The following is a 22,667-nucleotide window of genomic DNA, read 5'->3' as shown; positions in this document are numbered from 1 at the left end:
ATATCGCTAATACTTCGTGAATATTTCGGTCACGGAATGTAAATAGAGTATCATTGGTGTTTTTTGGCTGTTTGCTGGTTTTATAGGCGCAATAGACGCGATGGCGGCATGAGTTTTGTTAGCTTTATTGTTAGCCAACTTTGCTAGCGTCTATTTACGAGTTAGAATTAATTCAATTTAAAAAAAGATGTGTTCTTGTCGTACATAAGGATTGTGATTGATAGGCAAAAATACCCAAAAAAAGTGATGTTCGCCTTTAACAAATATTGTTTCAAACAATATAGATACAATAGAACGTACAACAAACAACTACAGTAGTTATAATAATAATTGTATAATAATGTACAGGTTGGGGCTGCGTTTAACAACAGGAACTGTTGTTGTTATTTATGTTGCACACAGATATCTTTGAGTGATGGACCGGAGAGGTCAGAGTTGACAGCAACAGACATGTAAAGTATTTCTGCCTAAGATCCAATAAAGAAAGCTAAAGTTCAAACGTTCAGTTTGTAGAGTTGGGAGAAAAGAATAACACGAAACACATGGGACAGATCATTGGGCAGCCATATTTTAGGGGATAAACGTCTGCAGTTTGGATGAAGTGTTTAGGCGTAGAGCCTGGATTCTGCTGACTCTGGGGTGGTGCAGACTTACCGGGTCAGCTCCGAGGCCGTTTATGCTTTTGATGTTTTGTTTTGTTTGCTGATTCAATGGGTGTCGTCCGCTCTTTCCTCTTCTGCGCTCTCTTTAGATCTCTGGCACCGGGAACAATTCATACCTCAAATGTATGCTGGCAATCTAAAACATAACAAAAAGCGGCGAGACAGCTAGTATCTTAAAACTACTCGTAAGTTGTGGTACTAGAAAATTGATGTGCCACTGTAAATGTATTCAGTTAACAATGCGCATACTTTGAATGCATCATTTAGGGCAGGGGTGTCAAATCATTTTAGATCGGGGGCCACATGGAGAAAAATCTACTCCCAAGTGGGCCGGACTCGTAAAATCAAGGCAAGATAACTTAAAGATAAAGACAACTTCAGATAAGTTTATTTGTTTAAAAATAGAAAAAGCACATTCTGAAATTGTACGAATCATAATCTTGGGTTTTTTTACACTTACATGTTGCGGTTAATAGTATTCTATCTTTAATTGTCGTTATTTATATTTTTTTAATAAATGATGTAATAATGTTCATTAGTCAGCTCATTGGTGGCAATTTTCAATCTCTCAAGACAATAAAATGTTATCAAAATCAAATTACAGTATGTTATTTATGTAGTTTGATCATTTTCCTCGACTGATACTGTAATATACTGTACATATGTAGTATCATCTACAAAGATACAAAGAATTGCTATTGCGACATCCAGTGGACACATTTAGAACAGCTGTTTCTTTCATTCAAAAATTTCAGGTACATTTTTATACTTGGCAAAGTCATCCCGCGGGCCGGGTAAAACCTGTTTGCGGGCCTGATCCGGCCCTCGGGCTGTACGTTTGACACCCCTGATTTAGGGTCTGTATGGACAGACACAGTACCATAGATTAGTACTTCGGCTTTTGCTAGTAATCCATTCCAAAATTTCAGACGAAGACCAAATCGTACGAATGCTAAAGCAGTTTTTCCCTGCAACCTCGATTTACGAACCCGTCATTGTACAAACTTTTTGATTTTTGAACCACAGATCAAATAAAAATATGCTCCGTGTACGAGCTTTTCATCCACACTGTATTTTGTGCACGGCAGCACATTCATTTCAGAGCAGTACTGCCATTAGCTACTGTGCTATTTCCTACTTTATGTGTATTTATTAGCCTTTAACAGCATTATTTATATTTTTGTCTAGCTCAATATGAGTCCAAAAAAGCAATGGACAAGCAATGTGTGGTTTGAAACATTCAGGAAGTATCCACAGCGTTGTTGACACTGACTAGACTGACTAGACTGAAAACTTTTATGTTCACCTTAGCTTTCAGCTAAATCTTTTAACTTTTAATGTCCGCACTGTTTTTATTTTTATTGTCTGCATTTTAATTTTGCTTTTATTTTCTTTCATTTCACTTTGTTGTCTGTGAAGCACTTTGAGTCTGCCCTGTGTATGAAAAACGCTATACAAATAAAGTTGCCTTGCCTTGCCTTGCCTAGTGTAACCGTGGTAGTTGGCTAATACCTACAGAGTCAACTATTGATGATGTCAGTGAGGGGTGACGGAGCAGACTGACACAGACATGTTTTATAATAAAGACACAGTCAGTTGAACTCATGCAGTGTGTTAATGACACAAGATTGATGCCGTACAATAAATGCGATTGTATATGAAAACCTTTTTTGTCCAAAAACCAAACCCTACGAAAGTGGGTTGTTTACAAAAACTGAAGTAACACTATATTTCCTCAAAATCCACTGACACCATGCTTCAGTTCATAATCTGTTAATAATCTGTTAGACTTTTCAAGTTTGTTGTGAGGTCGTTCCATTCCTTTATCGCTTTATATGAAAAGGCTGATTGTGCAAAAGAGGTTTTACATCTGGATATGCTACACTGCCCTCTGGTGGAGGCTCGTGTGTTTCTGGTTGTCACAGCAGATGTAAACTGGACAAAGTGCCTAAGTGGCGCTGATGCAGTGTTATTTAGGATTCGATGGGCCGTTCACTTAAAACAATGGCTGACACTACCATGTGTCACAATGCTGACCAAAACAGCAGCACCTACTGAACATGTACCGTATCAAAGCATATTCACAGACTCTCAGATAAATTGTGGGGTTTGGAGTCTTACCAGCTGGCACTCGGATGCTGTAATTAAGGTCCCTGTGCTGTATAAAATCGTATCGTATCTTATGTGGAGACGGTGTCTTTCTCAGCTATTAGTGTTCCAGTCATCTTCTTGCATCAATTTTATACTCCAGGGAGCTTGGCACCTTCGCATTAATTCTTCTCAGCTGGCCTTCGTCCAGCCTTCATAGGTCTTAACAGTTTTTTGGCATTAATTTAAGGTTGACTTGACAACTATTTTAATCTACATTATTTTGGATTAAAGGAGCTGTTTGCCAGATTCACGCGGCTGCCTAGAGGGTGCTAAATGTCAACGTGTTGTAAACATTATACCCCGCCCTCTTCCAGGTCCAAGCACGTTAACTACACCCACGTAAAACACACATTAACATTGTGTTAGCTACTAATGTTATCTATCGTTGAGCGTATATTCTATCATATAAACAACATGACTGCAAATTTCTCCCAAAAAAAACAAAAATCTCATAGCTTTTATCTGAAAATTCACGATGGTCGTATTACTGTAAATAAAAAAAACAGATACCACTGTTGTTTTTAAGATAACATTCTGGTTACTGAGCTGCCAGTTCTTAACCGCAAAATCTACTGACTTTTTTTTTTTTTTTACAGTGTGCTGGTACGGGTTTAAGAGACAGTGGTGAGTGAACGCCATTAACACCAGCCTTATTCCTCGAGCCGACAAAAATGTTCAATATAGATTGTAATTGTAAAAAATATATATTTTTAAAAGTTCCATGTGTTCTGTTAAATCTTTAATATTAACATAAGCTATTGGCGGTGTTATATATTTTAGTTGGAAATATTTAAGTAAGCAATTTGCAAACAGCCCCTTTAACCCTCTGAGGTATACATAATTTAATAGCAATTAAAGCCACCAGCACGACAAAGTCCTTCGGGAGATAGAAAAGGTATTAAAAAAAATGTTGGGTTCATATATTTTTTCTACTTTTTTTTGTCTTAAACTTTGCAATCAACTTCAGTCCTAAAAAAAATATGTCAGTACCATTTTTTAAACCCTTTTATAGGCCATTTGAAATATTGATCAGGTTTTTTTATTTTTTATTTTTTATTTTTTAGAAACTTTTGCATTAAATTACTTATCATCCATATAGTACATTTTAAAGGGTTGGTATTGCTTGGATTTTACTGATTTCATGTCCGGCTCACTTCCAATATGCGTGGTGGTCAAGCTCGCTTTGTTCTAGGCCAGGGGTCGACAACCCAAAACGTTGAAAGAGCCATATTGGACCAAAAATACAAAAAACATCTGTCTGGAGCTACAAAAAATAAAAAGCCGTATATAAGTCGTATAATGAAGACAACACATGATGTAAATGTCTATATTAGCTATAATAGCCTACTATCAAAATGACTGTGTGTCAGTAAGCTGAAGCAAATGTTTGTTGACAGAAATGTGGAAATTTAATATGTATTCTACACATTTTTACAACATTAGAAACCATTAGCAAATCAGAGGCTACTTAGAAGGTGAGATTACTTCTGGAAATGACTGGCTTTTAATGGCCAAATGTATATATGTGTGTGTCCAAGTTAAAGGAAAGGACAGGCTGTCTTATCTTAATAGATTTATTACAATCTTTGGCAAGCTACGTCATGTTTGCTGTGGTCTGGAACAATATGGCACACAAAACTATCTGAAATGCAGCCAATATTACATACATAATGTGTCATGAGACATGCAAAACAAAATTACATACAAAGAGGATAAAAGTAAAGGATGTTAAATGAGCTCAAATATACCTACTAATGATGCATAATGATGCAATATGTACAAACAGCTAGCCTAAATAGAATATTAGCATTGATTAGCTGGCAGTCATGCACTGACCAAATATGCCTGATTAGCACTCCAACAAGTCAATAACATCAACAAAGCGCACCTGTGTGCATTCACGCACAGCATAAAAGGTTTGGTGGACAAAATGAGACAAAGGAGGAGTGGAAGATTTTACAACAAACTGTTGCGTCACAGTCCACACTATGGTGAGTTCCAGAACCGCCGAAATTAGTAGGACAAAATGATGTTCACCAAATGCTCTCATCAGTGAAGCATACACACAGGCATATTAAACAGTGGGCTTTCTAACAATTGGGAAGGTTTGTATCATGTTTTTCCTCAAACAAAAAACACACGAAAACAAAAAAAAATATTTTCCCCCCATCTTTTTCCATTTTCAATCCTTTTATAAAAATGCTCCAGGGAGCCATTAGGGCGGCACTAAAGAGCCGACCCCCGTTCTAGGCGGCATTTCGCCTTTCTCAAAGAAAAAAAGCCCTATGCTTGTGTTGTTTTTGGCTGTACGAATCGTTCAAATCGCAAAAAGGATAAACGTTTCTTTAGAGTTCCTCGAGAGTTAATCAAAAAGGGCGGAAGTGTGCAAGATTGTACGAAACGACGACCAGAAGAATGCATTAGTTTGCAGTGATCACTCCGTGAAAGGTTTGTTTGATATACTTTTAACGTTTATTATTTCTCATTTAAGTATTATCTTGATATTATTTGTATTTCTTAAACACATGATTGCTACGAGTGGTTCTAAAAGCACCAACTCGGCGCGTTTAAATAAAATGAAAGCAAATGTGAGCAAAACCTAAAAGAGTTAAGCTTTTACCAAAGGCAGCAATCATAAATAAATATTTCAGCACAAACACAATGTTGACATCTATAGTTATATTTTGATAAAGACGTGGAAAAACACGCTACTCGCAAACAACGTGCAACAGCAACAAACATAGCTTATTTAGACGCGAAGTTGAATCATGAAATGCAAACTTACCCGAGCAAAAACGATGCAAATTTATCCGGGAGAGTCTTGATACAAATGTCCTTGACCCAGCTACACACAAAGAAGTTGTAGACCTCCATGCTTTTCCAAGTTTCCATCTGTTTTGTCGTGTAGAATGACATCTGGAGCAGAATAGTTTGATATGTCTGGAGATGCGAACGACGTATAATCGCTGATATCACTCGACAAACCTTTTTTGGATAAAGTATAGGGATCTATTATTTGGCATAGATTGATTTATTGATTGTTTCTGCTTTTTGCAGGAAGATTTAACTCTATTTTGTACTCAGATAGTTCGCACGCTGTTTGCTATACAACAGCCATCTTGGCTTCATTGACCACCACTGGTTTTCACTTGCTGGACGAAGTCACGTGTCGGAATACAAGCAATACTAGGGTAAAGATTAGACCTTTATATACATAAGATGAGGAATAAAAATTATTTGGATACATTATTTTATTGTTTTGCTGTGTCTGTTTAGTATCATGGGACAAAACCCCACATTTCTAACTATAATGTTTAACTGCACTGTCAATACACCATAAAATTATGTTTTTTTTAAAAATAATTTCAGGGTTTCATTTTGAAAGAAAATATGCAAAATTATGTTTTCACAATTTTTGTATACACTCGTAACGCCTTGATTACTTTTTCGTCCTGCCAGTATTTAACTGGGTTTGAAATTATTTCCCAGTGTATTGTTGATATATGAAATAATTTAAAATAAAACGTTTAAAATTGAACATGAAAAACAAAATAGGAGAAAACAATTCCATTCGGAGTAAGACAACCAAAGTTATTGCCAAAAATCGAGCAAAAATCTACCTAAAAGGACAAAAGAAGTATCCAATATACTTTAAGGGTTACCTACCATTATTCATTCAGCAAAAATGACACTGTCACTATGTGAGAAAATTCAATGGTATCTAAATGATATGAAAACTGAAACTAATTTTACTAAAATAAATGTAAATCCAATAAATGAACCACATTCTATAGACACCCCAAAATGTAAAAGCTCTTTATAGAATAATTATAAAGAACATTTTACACCACATTTTGTCACAACATCTTATTATTAATTTTTGGTATTTTGTTTTATTTCCTGTGCAGCGTTCTTATTTGTGTTTCAATTTCCTGTTTGCCTCCTTTTGCCACTATTTCTTCTGTCTCCGCGCTGGTTCCTCCCCTGTCCCTGATTGGCAGTCAGGACACACCTGATCTTGGTTGCCAATCTGGATGCTTTAAATGTCAACCCCGTCCTCGAGGTTCATTGTTTGGTCTTTGCGCTTTTTGCCTCATTGTGAAAAGTTTTCTCTATGCTTCCTGTGCACTTCCCTGCTGCACTATATCTGTATTTCTGTTAACAAATAAGTTGTACCTGAGCTTCCCATTCCGCCTCTGTATCTTGGGGTCACAACACACATTATGTAACAGTTGAGTGTTGTTGGAGGCAGACAGATGGCAGGTAAAAATGTATTTAGTAAACAAAACAAAAATGCAAAAACTATTGTGAAACTGCAAGACATACAAAAAGTGTGTTCTTATAATGTGTTCAATGTTTACATTAGGTCAAAATACAGAGCAAAGAAAACAATTGTGTTAACTTTTAGCATTAGCTTATATAGTCTAAGACAGGGGTGTCCAAACTTTTTCCACTGCGGGCCGCACACGGAAAAATTAAAGCATGTGGGGGCCATTTTGATATTTTTCATTTTCAAACCATAACAAAATATTTGGATTTTTTTTTTTTTATTTTACCTTTAGAGGTCCCGGGGACCATAAATGGTCTCAGTCATTAAAATTTTTAAAATAAGTCAAATTTGTATTATTATTTTTTATTTAACGCTTACAGTAAATCTCTATATTTCTTTAAAAAAAAAAAGGTTTTATGGCTTTTTTGTCAAATCAATCAATCAATCAATGTTTATTTATATAGCCCTAAATCACAAGTGTCTCAAAAACAACTTTGTTTTTTTATAGTAAAACTGAAATGTGCAGTATTTAGTAATTAGAGTCCTAAAAGATCAATAATGCAGGACACCATGGATTTTAATTATTTAATATTTTTGAGTCATCACAGGGAAAAGATAAATAAAATGCTACTAAATATATTTGGGATCCAAAAGGTGCCCCACTCATAAAGTGATACATTTGTATTATTTTTTATGTTTTTTAACTTTCAACACTTAAGTTACGAGATCAACTTCAGATGTATCTTGTCGATTTTACGTTTGAACTATTATTTTGTTTGTTTTGCTCTGTTGTCAAAGAAAACGATGTTTTTAAAAGGCAACTACACAATATATGCAATATTTACCACATAAAACATTTTAAAGTGAACTATTTGAAGTAATTGGAGCCCTGAAAATAATTCATTATAACATGGATTTTTTGTCGTTATTATTTTTTTGAGCAATGGCAAAAAAATAAAAAAATAAAGAAAGACAAAAGAAAGAAAAAAAACAGCCTGCATGGCAGCTTTGTGTCAACATTGCAACTTTTTCTCATTAGATTTCACCTCATTCCACTTTTTTTAATGTTCTTTTTTATTTTTTGTAATAGCATTTCCAGAATGTGTGGCGGGCCGGTAAACAATTATCTGCGGGCCGCACTTTGGACACCCCTGGTCTAAGATATATACACAATCAATGAACTGCAAAAATGTTATATATTGGATACACTTACAAACAAAGCTTCTTCAAAGCTCAACAACGATGAATGCAAAGCTTAAGAGGGAGATGTTTGTAGAGCACATTGTCTCATACACAATTGAAAAACAAGATGGCTTCTCCGACATTCATCAGGTGAAAATGATAACCAATAAAAAAACGGAGGCTTTTCTAACTGAAATGACTTCCTTAAACCACCACAAAGGGGCACTGCGTAGCATTACAAGAAGCACTATGCTGCATGGAGGTAAAAAGATCAAGCAGTGATCCAGCCCCGTCTGGTGTGTCCTGATTGCCAATCAGGGACAGGTGAGGAAGTCATCGCTCAGACTGGAGAATAGGTGGTAAAAGGAGAAAACGGGGATTGGTACTTAAAATAAGAGCGCTGGAATGGAAACAATATAAAAAACAGGAACATAAATAAAGTCCAAACCTGTCATAATAAGTCATGATACCAACACCAGAACGTAACAACTCATCAGAGAGAGAGGCTATGCGGATGATACCTTTAAATAGTGTTCTAAGCTTTTTTGGACCCATGTTGGCTTATTCTGCAGACATAATCAATTTAAAAAAACGAAAAAAAAAGCAAAGAGAGTCAGTACCCACAATTTGGGATTATTTGTTTGGGCACAGGATTTTGCGGAATGATAGATAGGCAAATGGAATAGTTTGTTACGTCCCATTGACCATACGATAACCAAGACGGTATGAAAACTAGTGATGTGTATTCCCGGTCTTGTCAACCTCGTCCGGACAGAAGGGTGACACGGCAGAGTTGTCGGACCCGCTGTACTGAACTAAAAGTTGCTTTATTACAAGCGAGCGTCATTATACAGGAGTGCAGTTCCTGGAGGAGGTCAGGTCAGAAAAATTAGGCGCTCCCTAACTTGGAGAAGCCAAACCATCAGTTGTATAATCCTCCTTCCTGTCTCTGGGTGTGTGCTAAGTCAGGAAAGCACACCCTCACCATAAAAGGGGATGTTTGTGTGTAAGTGTCTGGAAAGACAACAGATGCAGGTCGTGTCTTAGATGCTGTCATAAGCTAAACATGTAGTCTCTTCTCACGGATAGGCCTATCACCTTTGCATGCCAAGGTCCAATTTTATTGCTTTTTCTTCTGCGAGAATTAATCCAATCCACACACAACTGTCAGTACTAAAGGGCCCTATGTTGTTATGTGCCCAAACTGAAATACCTACTATTGTTTAATTTAATTGTTTAATTGTGTATTTAGGATCCCCATTAGCCGACGCATCAGCAGCAGGCTAGTCTTCCTGGGGTCCTCATTAAAATATATGCAGTGTTTCCCACACATTCATTTATTTGTGGCGGCCCGCCACGAAAGAATTACGTCCGCCACAAATAGATTTGTATTTATTTTTTTATTTTTTTTTTTAAATATTTCCTGTCCAGCTTCTCAGGCAAATCATATAGTTGATGTAGATGCCCATATAGGCTGTTCAGATTTACTTTACAAAAGAGAAGTGTAGGATACTTCTCTTGTTGCCTTATTTGTATTTGACCACTACTGTTTTCTGTTTATTTGTTACTGACTGTGGCAGGACACCTCTGCCTCTGTTTCACTTTATGTTGCTGGTAAATAATATGGTTGTAGTAGTAGGCTAAAGTTAAATTATTTAGTATGCACTAATTAAAGGGGCAGAGCTTTAAGAGACATTTTAGCTTTTATATTTTATAAGATATATATTTTGTAAGAACCACAATTAATAAATATATTTCAGTGAATAACTTGTTGTTCAAATCTGTATATAAATATGTACATAAAGTGTTGTAATTATATTGTAAAATGGATGGATGGATGGATGGATGGATTGACGTTTAAAACAAAACTGTTATTATTAATTAGTAAGTATACATTTTTTGAGCCTTTTTAGAGAAAATCAAATCATTTTAGTAAATTATGCAAATTACTCGAAGATGTCATGGTGACCACCCCCATAGCCACGCCCATAGCCACGCCTCCACCGCCACAGGTATCTTGGCAGTTTATGGGAAACACTGATATGTTACAATAACATACTCAAGATACAATCATACTACAATAACAATACATGCATTATCATAATGCAATACCTGTATATATACACAACAATAAAATACACATATAGAACCAAGCAAAGGCAAAAACACTGAATGAAAACAGCATCTCAATGCAGATACATCTTTAGAAATATTTTAAATCCTACCTTACTAGGGGTATTTCTTATATGCAAAGGAAGAGTATTCCACAAAGTAATAGCCTTATACAGTACAGTGACTTTCATGGCCTTGGTTCTTGGGCGTGGCAATGTGAGTAGTCCTTGAGATGAGGTTCTGGTGCCATACCTGTGAATGTCAGAACTATAACCAATGTGACTAGCAATATCTATAGGACAACAGATTTACACAGGTGGTTTGCCTTCTCCCAGATGAATATAAACATTCACCATATGCAAAACATAATATGAGTTAATTAATTCACCTCACTAGGACCAAACATTGGCAAACACTTTTGTCAAAAACCGAATTATACGAAATGTGCTGTAGATAAACTGCGGCACCACTCTACAGTATTTAGTAGAGTTTTTTGTATTGGATCTTTATTTTTGCTGGTGTACCTAATGTTTTCGAAGATTGTGTGATGCTACTCTGCAGTATATACTTGCGCTTGAAAATGTGATGATTCGTGTTTAGAAGCATCAAAGGCATTCCCATCCTGTTGTTTTTCACACAAAGACGGTTAGGTCTTCCAAAATCTGCACCGTTATAAACCCCCTTTGATATGTTTATTACTACGTATTCGCATCTTGCCCAGTGGCTGCTGGCAAATGCTGCATACATGCATTGTCATCGCTGACTCAGACCTGTTGAATGATGAGATGTCTGATTTTTATTTTTTTTTTCCAAGCTGCATTCTATCAAGACCAGCCGGCCTCGCTGCCTTTGATTTGCAGAACGCTGCCGGGCACAATGATGCTGAGGTCCTGAATGTGAGTGAAGGAGAAGCAGAGTTGACGGCCTCACGCAAAACAAAATAGCGCGTTACAGCGGTGTATGAAGTGAAGATTGAAAAGGCATTTTATTTACATTCACTATAACATCAGAACATACCACAACAGATTTGGTCTTCTGTCCCAATATCAACGTTTGGAACAAAAACAGACATTATTGTTGTAAACATAGATGAAAGTAAACAGTTTGTGGGCGGTGAATCATTCAGAAGGAGCGGGAGCAGGACTGTCTCTCTTCTTTATTTTGTATAAACGTGAGTCTCCTGACATCAGGAGTGACATTTGGCTGACATTTTCATAATGTTTCCAGCAACATATTATTATTATTGTTACTATTGTTGTATATTTGATGGTCGTGTGATGGGTGATGAGCCGAGGAGACACCAACAAGGAATCGTCGAACAAAAAGCTTTATTTGTTTCAACCAGCCTCAGACAGGAACTGCAGTTTCCCGGAGAAGAAATGGGCCGAATCTCTTCTGATGTCCTCTCGGACAACTATCCTTAAATACCTTTTACCTAAAGACCCCCACTCTTTGTAACTCTAGCCTTGGGGCCGGCCAGTTTGGACAACACTCAGTTTGTTTGTACAAATGCAATACCTGGGCGTTGTCACTTTGCTCAATGGAGTTAGTTGACTTCCAAGCACTGATCTCTACTCCTACCGGGGGGCTCTTACCAGATGTCGTTATTGTGTTTGCACTACCTCCTAAAATCCAACTGTTGCCCCCAATGTCCTGGGGGCAACGCCCCCCTCTCTGGACGAGCTGTGATGGACATTTGCACGTTTTCCCTTAGTAAAATAATCCTTTAAAGGATTCTGTGACCAAATACAAACACATGCCACTTCCAATCATATAAGAAAATTGTTCATGATATAATTGACTTCACTAATATTAAGCATGTTTTGTTATTGCTGTTCTTCCAACTATCCAAATCATTGTTATGCCTGCTCTGAAAGAATGATTATCCGGCTGTAATAATAATATTTTAAAAATAAGGATGTTTAGAGTAATAATTCTCGAAGCTCCAGCTGGTCAACTGCCAAACAGTCAGCTATGAGTAAATCTCTGCAGGCCAATTTATTGCTATGTTTATTTTTATTAAACCGCACACTGTGCCAATGAGGATTAAGGACGGATCTTACGTTATTAGTCTTTCATTTATTTCCCCCTCTGCTAATGTGACTTTACTTTCTGTTGTGAAATATTTGCAATGATGCGATTTGTCAAAGACATCAAATTTTATCAAAGGAGGACACCTAATTAATTCCACAAGAAAGATGTGGACGTGTTATTGGGTGGCGGTTCGAAAGGAACCGACCCAAAAGCAGGGAAAGCTTAGTTATAGAGAACATACAAACCCTTTATTTATTAAGTCAAAAATATTAAAGTTCAGTGATTTGGTAAAATTGCAAACAGCTAAAATGATGTACAAAGCAAACTATAACCTGCTACCAAAGAATGTACAACAATTCTTATCAACTAAAGAGGAGAAATATAACCTTAGAGGAAAAAATAATTTAAAACATTTATATGCACGTACAAGACTTAGAACTTTTAGCATATCAGTATGTGGAATTAAATTCTGGAATGGATTAAGTAAAGAAGTTAAAAATGGTACTGATATGATCCAGTTTAAGAGGTTGTTCAAAATAGTGCTTACAAAGTACAAAGAAGAAGAATTATGAGAGATACGTACTTCCAATCCTATTGAAAATAAGATATTCTTCATCTCAGTATGTTAATAATGACTGAATTAATTAATTGCATATTACAAAACTGTTGTGTATACTAATTCATAGACGTTATTTTATTATATAAAAAGGTCAGTAAATGATTCTATATATTTGTAAACGCTTTGAAGTGGGAAAGGTGTAGGATTAAATAAGCGTTGCTTCTTCCTACACCTTTTCGGGCATGATGTAAAATGAAATGATATGAAATTGTGTGATGTATTATGATGTAAGTGTATTCATGTTCGAAATAAACTAAAGAAAGAAAGAAAGAAAGCACACGCAATTGCGGGCAAGAATATCAGGAAGTATTAATATTTTCATTTTCAAGTCGGGTTGGATCTGAAAACTGATTTGTATACTAATGGACCGAGATGTAACGATAAAATAAACACAGTTAGAATCCTTCAAAGAGAAAAAAACTCTTTGTAGATGGCATGCAACATCTTACAAACATCGAAATCATAATAATTTATTATTCATGTTTTATTTCTCTTCAAAGTCAACGTATGTGACCTCAGTCGGATTCTGCTTGAACGGAATTTAGATTTTAATAGGCGATACTTTAAAATATTTCTCTCCTTTACTCAAGTACACTGTGTTACTCACACGCATTTTAGTCTCTGTGAATATATATTGTGCCGAGAAGATTATGACGTCATAATATCGATAAATCCTCTGATAAAAAAAAAAAATGCTTCACTCAGGCAAGTTTACAAGTACTGTCCTATGGGTCGGTTATGGTGAGCAAATCAAGCGCTCCTTTTCCCCTTCTGTAAATGGCATGTCAACTCATTATCTTCCCCTGAGCTCACTGTAAACCAGCATGGCGTAGATTGTGTGGGACTTCTTCACTGTTTCAGAGGAAAACATTTTGCACGCTATTTGCATGAAATATTCTGTAAATATTCCAGCTTCAACACATCAAACCTTATCAGCTTCGCTGCCGCGTTGCTTTGAAGGCTTCCCAAAGACGCCTGCTGCTAAAGAAGCTGCAACAAAGCCGGCCACGAAGAAAGCTGCGCACAAACTACAGTTAAATCTCAATTTAAAAATAATACATACAAGTAATTTTGATATCAGTTAGGGATGTAATGCTATGAAAATGTAATATTCGTTTATTGTGACCAAAAATATCAGTCATAATGGTATTATTATTGAATATGCTAAAAAAAAATTACTAAAACATACATTACAATATTTAAAATAAATAAACAAAATACTTTCCTTGGCGGAATAAACATTGAATATCACAGTTGTACAATCATTTTGATTTGAAACAGTAATACTAACAATACTGTACATTACTGTACATTCTTAGTGTGGATCTTGAGAGGTAGAAGGCTACCTGTATCAGTGACATGGGGTGAGGTTCATGGCTGGTGAGGCACTGACTTCATCACAGTCAGATTTACAAACGTATGAACCCTAAAGAGTTTATTATTCACCATTTGATTGGCAGTAGTTAACGGGTTATGTTTAAAGGCCTACTGAAACCCACTACTACCGACCACGCAGTCTGATAGTTTATATATCAATGATGAAATCTTAACATTGCAACACATGCCAATACGGCCGGGTTAACTTATAAAGTGCAATTTTAAACTTCCCAGGAAACTTCCGCTTGAAAACGTCGCGGTATGATGACGTATGCGCGTGACGTCACGAGGTCAAGGGAAGTGTTTGGACCCAATTCAAATACCTCTGTTTTCTTCGACAAAATTCCACAGTATTCTGGACATCTGTGTTGGTGAATCTTTTGCAATTTGTTTAATGGACAATGGAGACTGCAAATAAGAAAGTTGTAGGTGCGATCGGTGGAGCGGCGGACTACAGCAACACCAACACCAGGAGGTTGTGTTGTGTTTTGAGCAGGATAGCAGACGCACTACAGTGAGTACGCCCGCCGCCGCATCTAAGTTAGCTTCTGGTTTTTTTAGCTTCGCCAAGCTGAATATTATTAATCGTGCATTTACATGTTCATGGTTTAATAGTATTTTTGATCTTCTGTCTATCCATCCAGTCAGGGTTTTTTTTTAATTTAGTTTCTATCTGCATTTGAGACTGATGCTATCACGTTGGCTACGTAGCTAGGTTAGCTTCTATTTTTTAGCTTCGCAAAGCTGAATATTGTTAATCGTGTATTTACATGTTCATGGTTTAATAGTATTTTTGATCTTCTGTCTATCCATCCAGTCAGGGTTTTTGTTTATTTAGTTTCTATCTGCATTTGAGACTGATGCTATCACGTTGGCTACGTAGCTAGGTTAGCTTCTATTTTTAGCTTCGCAAAGCTGAATATTATTAATCGTGTATTTACATGTTCATGGTTTAATAGTATTTTTGATCTTCTGTCTATCCATCCAGTCAGGGTTTTTTTTTATTTAGTTTCTATCTGCATTTGAGACTGATGCTATCACGTTGGCTACATAGCTAGGTTAGCTTCTATTTTTTTTAGCTTCGAAAAGCTGAATATTATTAATCGTGTATTTACATGTTCATGGTTTAATAGTATTTTTGATCTTCTGTCTATCCATCCAGTCAGGGTTTTTTTTTATTTAGTTTCTATCTGCATTTGAGACTGATGCTATCACGTTGGCTACGTAGCTAGGTTAGCTTCTATTTTTTTAGCTTCGAAAAGCTGAATATTATTAATCGTGTATTTACATGTTCATGGTTTAATAGTATTTTTGATCTTCTGTCTATCCATCCAGTCAGGGTTTTTTTAAATTTAGTTTCTATCTGCATTTGAGACTGCTATGCTATCACGTTGGCTACGTAGCTAGGTTAGCTTCTATTTTTTTAGCTTCGAAAAGCTGAATATTATTAATCGTGTATTTACATGTTCATGGTTTAATAGTATTTTTGATCTTCTGTCTATCCATCCAGTCAGGGTTTTTTTTAAATTTAGTTTCTATCTGCATTTGAGACTGCTATGCTATCACGTTGGCTACGTGGCTAGGTTAGCTTCTATTTTTTTTAGCTTCGAAAAGCTGAATATTATTAATCGTGTATTTACATGTTCAGTCACTGTGAATGTCCATTTCGCGTTCTCGACTCTCATTTTCAAGAGGATATAGTATCTGAGGTGGTTTAAAATACAAATCTGTGATCTACAATAGAAAAAGGAGAGAGTGTGGAATCCAATGAGCCAGCTTGTACCTAAGTTACGGTCAGAGCGAAAAAAGATACGTCCATCACTGCCTCTCAAGTCCTTCACTGTAACGTTCCTCATCTACGAATCTTTCATCCTCGCTCAAACTAATGGGGTAATCGTCGCTTTCTAAGTCCGAATCTCTCTCGCTCCATTGTAAACAATGGGGAATTGTGAGGAATACTAGCTCCTGTGACGTCACGCTACTTCCGGTACAGGCAAGGCTTTTTTTATCAGCGAGCAAAAGTTGCGAACTTTATTGTCGATTTTCTCTACTAAATCCGTTCAGCAAAAATATGGCAATATTGCGAAATGATCAAGTATGACACATAGAATGGATCTGCTATTCCCGTTTAAATAAAACAATTTCATTTCAGTAGGCCTTTAAAAGCTCATACCAGCATTCTTCCCTGCTTGGCACTCAGCATCAAGGGTTGGAATTGGGGGTTAAATCACCAAAAATGATTCCCGGGCGCGGCGCCGCTACTGCTCACTGCTCCCCTCACCTCCCAGGGGGTGAACAAGGGGATGGGTCAAATGCAGAGGACGAATTTCATTACACCTAGTGTGTGTGACAATCATTGGTACTTTAACTTAACTTTAACTTTACACATACAAACTGTAGCACACAAAAAAGCACAGTTAATAAAAAAAACGTTATTATGGTCTTACCTTTACTTATAAATGAAGTCCATGCGCCGCTCCTTCTGAACAAAAGCATCGATAACTTGTTTATAGAAGTCTTCCTTATCTTTCTTCAGTTTTAAAAGTCTCTCTGTCTCGATGGAGATCTTCCTTGAATTATTACCTCCTGCTTCGATTAAAAGTCCAGTTAAGAAAACTGTTTTATTTTAGATATGTAATCCTCCATGGTAAAAGTCCAGGCGAGAGGAAAAAATAAACGATCGCTAACTGTTGCTGCTTGTTGTCACTTATTCTGCAGCCGAGTAGTCGCAAAAATTATCCCTGGGATCACTAGCGCCCTCTACCACCATGAGGCGGGATTACTGCGAGCCTCACCCAGTGCGTCTTCGCAGCCGTTTTATGATTGCTCAGCACAAAAAATATGTTACACACATACAGTTGTTGACAAAATACACTATACATTATATACCTCAGCTAACTAAACTATGGAAATGTATAATATAATTCATATAGCAATACGGTCTCACTGCACACCAGTTAGCCGAGTCATTGCGCAATCCATGGTGAGGCTCGACTGGCTGGTGACTCACCGCAAGTCTCTTCTCAGTATTTGAACGGCAAATGTGAAAATTCAGCGATTTTGAATAAAAATAATCTAAAACTGATGAAGTTAAATGGAAAATAACTTTATAGTATAATCACTGGATACATATAACAATTTATTTGTTTTTTTTCTTTTTACATTTTTTTTCTTTCCATGATGGCACGTGAGGCCCCGCCTCACCTGCCTCCCCTGACTGCACACCACTTACCTGTATTGGTCAATAATCCAAGGATAAATAAAATTGCCATTTACGTTTGGTTTTATTTTTGTGTGTGACACTTTCAAATAGGCTGCAAGAGGTTTCACTTTTTGCAGAATAAAATAAACGGAGTGAACCCTCCTGTCAGTGGTCCACTCTTCCTTTCAGTGTGGGTGTAGGCTGGGCCACTGGCATGCACACACACAGAAGGTAAACGTAAGGTAATATAGTATAAATGAGCCTGTGTTCTGGAACAATGTTGCTACCCATATAAAGTTGCTACCCAACGCTAGTGGGCATGCGCACTCATGCACATCAACGCTAAAAGTTTCCTTGAACAAAATGACCATAGCAATCAAGGTAAAACATTTTGAAATGTTTTTTCTATACCAAGGAAACTCACCAAAACAGAAAGGGTATAAGACTCGATTAACCTAAAATAGATGGCTTGTTGTTTATCTATACCAGGGGTGTCAAACTCTTTTTAGCTCGTAGGTAGGAACATGGAGGTAAATCTATTCCTAAGTGGGCCCGACTGGTAAAATCATGGCATGATAACTTAAAAATAAAGACAACTTCAGACTGTTTTGTTTCAAAATAGACCAAGCGCATTCTGAAAATGTGCAACTGGTAATGTTTTTTGTTTTGTTTTTACACTTGCACATTGCGGTTAGTAGTATTAATTTGTCATTTTTTGTACCTTCTGAATAAATGATGTGATACTGTTCATCAGTCAAATAGGTGATCAGTAGGTCGTGAGTTCAAACCCCGGCCGAGTCATACCAAATACTATAAAAATGGGACCCATTACCTCCCTGCTTGGCACTCAGCATCAAGGGTTGGAATTGGGGGTTAAATCACCAAAAGTGATTCCCGGGCGCGGCCACCGCTGCTGCTCACTGCTCCCCTCACTTCCCAGGGGGTGATCAAGGGTGATGGGTCAAATGCATAGGATAATTTCGCCACACCTAGTGTGTGTGTGACAATCATTGGTACTTTAACTTTAACTTTGAGTCTGGCAGAGTTTTAAAATGCTCCCATTGGTGTTAATTGTCATGCTGGGGTTCATGAAAGCAATGGTTTTGATCCAAGATGCAGAAGGCAGCAGGGGACAGCGTGCGGTTACAAGGTGTTTAATATAAACAAAGACAAAAACACCGAGGTGTACGCCAAACAAACGCTAATGCATTTGGGGGTACACAAAAAAACCGAGGACTACGCAGGAACTAACTTACTTGGAAGCCTCAAACAAGCGAACAGCGTTCAACATCATACAACCGTATAACAATTTCTCGACCAAGACCGCAGCACCGACTGGACTTGAATAGAGAAGACTGAACTCCAAACAAGTGCACGGGGGAGAGAAAGTAAAGCTGCTGTAGAACACTCAAAACGGAAGTTGAACTACAAAATAAGTGCGCAGGACAGGAACTCAACAATAAACATAAAAAAACACCAACAAACTCAAAATAAGGAATGATCGGGTGTGAACAGATCATTAATTATTCTTTAATCGATCAGAAGATGAAATGAATTATTGAAGTGTGAAGTGAAGTGAATTATATTTATATAGCGCTTTTCTCTAGTGACTCAAAGCGCTTTTACATAGTGAAACCCAATATCTAAGTTACATTTAAACCAGTGTGGGTGGCACTGGGAGCAGGTGGGTAAAGTGTCTTGCCCAAGGACACAACGGGAGTGAGTAGGATGGCGGAAGCGGGGATTGAACCTGGAACCCTCAAGTTGCTGGCACGGCCACTCTACCAACCGAGCTATACCGCCCCCATTATAATTATAATATCAAAATCAAATTACAGGATTTTATTAGTGTAATTTCCTAATTTTCCTATAGCCCTTCCTATATGTACTAACATCCTTTTTGGTTTAATCTGTTATTCTGTACATATTATTACATCATATTTATGCACACCCAGAAAATGTGTCCCCAGTCATAAGAACAACACGAAATGTAAAGATTGTCAAAAGCATCTATTTCAATCAATCAAAGTTTACTTATATAGCCCTTAATCACAAATGTCTCAAAGGGCTGCTCAAAGCCACAACAACATCCTCGGCTCAGATCCCACATCAGGGCAAGAAAATACTCAACCCAATGGGATACAATGACAAACCTCGGAGGGGACCGCACAATCCCATTCAAGAGCAGACCAATGTTACAGGGAGACTAGAACAGGATCGCTGACGGGTATGCCAACTTCTGGCGGCCCTTACAAAAAAGGTGATAAACAGGTAAACGCTGGGGAGGGGGCCCCTGTAGAGGGGGTCAAGACTGAGGCCAAGGGAAGAAAAAAAACCTCATAGCCATAGCACACATAAGCATGTGTGTAAGAGGGAAACATCAAAGAACACAAAGGACATTAAATACATTAAAAGAGCAGAGCCGATGCAACCACCCAAAAAATAAACATATACAATGTGGTGGCATCTGCGGTGTTCCACGCCATGGTCTGCCGGGGTGGGGTGAGCCTGGCCAGAGACAGGAGCAGACCCAACAAAGCAACCAAGAGAGCCGACTCCACCCTCGGCCGCCCACTAACTCTCTAACTGTCCTGCCACAACTCCCACCTCTTCCTTTTGCCCCACGACATGGCATAATCTCTTTGTCGACGTGTGTGGCAAGTCCTGTGACGCACCTCGATTGTTGAGGCCACGGGAGGTCGGCTGCTGTGGGACTTTGCTTACTATTTCAACTTTCATCATACTATATAAATATGACGCATCAGCGGTATCTGATGCACATACGACAACACCCACAATCAGTCGTAATTGTTTGTCTGGAAGCTATCAACTCCCCCCGGGATGCAAGAGTAAGTCAATTAGCTGAAATTGCACACAAAAAGCTGCTAATTTGTGCTGGTGATAACAGTTTTCTCTCTTTGCAATCAAATAATTAATGAATTGCATAATCAATGGCGCTGTTTTCTTCCAGGTGGATCTTCTTCTTGGCTTTCATTTGCGTGCACAGTAATGAACTTAACTCCATTAGTGTCATGTCTCTCTCGTTCCTAAAAATGTGACTTTTTTTCCATCATTTCTCTTCAGAACGCTTTCAACATGGTGGAGCTGCAGCGCTCCCTCCAGCCCAGCCCGGCACAGTCCCTCCGCTACAGCTATCCACAAAGCATCATGTCCTGCCCCGAAAACATGCCCCCACACGAGGAGAAAAGGGCGGGAATGTCCAACGGGAACGGCAGCGCCATCATAGCTCTGCGCCTGGCCGTCCCCCCCTCGGAGATCGAGACCCTCTCCTCCCCTCTGACACTCCGCCGCTCCAAGAAGAAGCCCCTTTCCTTCTCCAGCCAAGACCTGGCCCGCTACCTGTGCGAGGTCATCCGAGACATGGAGCACCCGGAGGACGTGGGCACCAGGACCACACCGCGCCGTCCTCCCAGGAAGGAACGCGGCCTGGCGGAGGCGCGATCCCTCAGCGCATCTCAGGGTTCAGATATCCGGCACCAGGGCGCCCAGAGCAGCAGGACGGACAAGTTCAGGACCCTCCGAGCTGTCGTCAGCGACCTGAGGGCAGACTCCAAGCCTCCGGAGAGCGAGAGAGACAAAGTGCAGGAGAGCAGAGGCCAGCTGAACTGTGGGAAGAGCGGATGAGACAATTGTGCAGCGGAAGAAGGTGAACCAACTAATTGGGACTGGGTGTGCTGCCTGAGGTCAAGTCCACCATAAATGTACCGGAAACTTTGGGCAGTGAACTTCTTGGGTGTGAAACGAATGATCTGTTGTATATTGTTTACTTAGTGTTGCACTGTACAGTATGGACTTCGCAGTCAGCACTTTTGGAAGTGTCAGAGGTAAACTCAACAAAAATACAAATGCAAGAATTTTTGATTTGGTGAATTCAAGGTAATGAATCATGATAACATCACAGTACATGGTACTTCTACTCTACTTGCTTCCCAAATGTGTGAGTTCTATGGCAATAGAACAGTGATCCATGCACTCAGCAAGGGAGAGAAGATGGCTACAGAGCAAGGCTGGTCGTAATGTAAGACAACTGTAAAATGTGCAGAAGCCGAGTCACCTGATCAACTTCATGACGCAAATGTTGGTCCTACCGCATACTGGCCGCTTCTGTTAATCTGGTTCATTAATCGAGTAATCGGATAAAGACACTTTACGGCATAAATGCATATTTTACGGAAAATTGTTGAAATAAAGAAAGGCTTTTCTGCTTGCCATGACCTTCATTCTTTTTTTTCTTATAAATGCACAACATCAACACTGAATTTGCACTTTTAACATGTGTGCATTAATAAAAAAATAAAAGTGCTGTTCGCTGTCCCACACAAACGCTTTCATTTGCTCTCGTGCGGAAACAATATCCACATACGCTATATTGCCAAAAGTATTTGGCCACCTGCCTTGACTCACATATCAATCAATCAATCAATGTTTATTTATATAGCCCTAAATCACAAGTGTCTCAAAGGGCTGCACAAGCCACAACGACATGCTCGGTTCAGAGCCCACATAAGAGCAAGGAAAAACTCACAACCCAGTGGGATGTCAATATGAATGACTATGAGAAACCTTGGAGAGGGCCGGATGGACCGGATGGACGTCGAGTGGGTCTAGCATAATATTGTGAAAGTCCAGTCAATAGTGAATCTAACATAATAGTGAGAGTCCAGTCCATAGTGGGGCCAGCAGGAGACCATCCCGAGCGGAGACGAGTCAGCAGCGCAGAGATGTGAACTTGAAGTGCCATCCCATTCCTATTCTGGAGCATTCAAAGTTCATTTCACTGGAACTAAAGGGCCAAGCCCATCTCCTGAAAAACAACCCCACACCATACTTCCTCCTCCACCAAATATCACACCCGTCACAATGCAGTCCGAAATGTACCGTTCTCCTGGCAACCTCCAAATCCAGACTCATCCATCAGATTGCCAGATGGAAAAGCGTGATTCATCACTCCATAGAACATGTCTCCACTGCTCTAGAGTCCAGTGGCAACATGCTTTACACCACTGCATCCAACGCTTTGCATTGGACTTGGTGATG

General features: G+C 38.5%; 1 protein-coding gene across 2 annotated transcripts in view; it reads left to right on the top strand.

The window, feature by feature from the left end:
• LOC133641733 (neural-cadherin-like) overlaps positions 1-21,834 on the top strand; it is a 342,738-nt gene extending 320,904 nt beyond the window's left edge. For both annotated transcript variants that reach the window (XM_062035681.1, XM_062035679.1), the window contains exon 33: positions 20,694-21,834. In XM_062035681.1, coding sequence (XP_061891665.1) covers positions 20,694-21,254 — 561 coding nt within the window. In that variant the 3' untranslated portion in view covers positions 21,255-21,834. The remainder of the gene's footprint in view (positions 1-20,693) is intronic.
• The last annotated feature ends 833 nt before the right edge of the window (positions 21,835-22,667 follow it).

The sequence above is a fragment of the Entelurus aequoreus genome, linkage group LG24, assembly GCF_033978785.1.
Source record: "Entelurus aequoreus isolate RoL-2023_Sb linkage group LG24, RoL_Eaeq_v1.1, whole genome shotgun sequence".
Classification (NCBI taxonomy): domain Eukaryota; kingdom Metazoa; phylum Chordata; class Actinopteri; order Syngnathiformes; family Syngnathidae; genus Entelurus; species Entelurus aequoreus.
The sequence above is the reverse complement of the archived record's forward strand: the minus strand, read 5'-3'. Positions and strand labels throughout refer to the sequence as shown.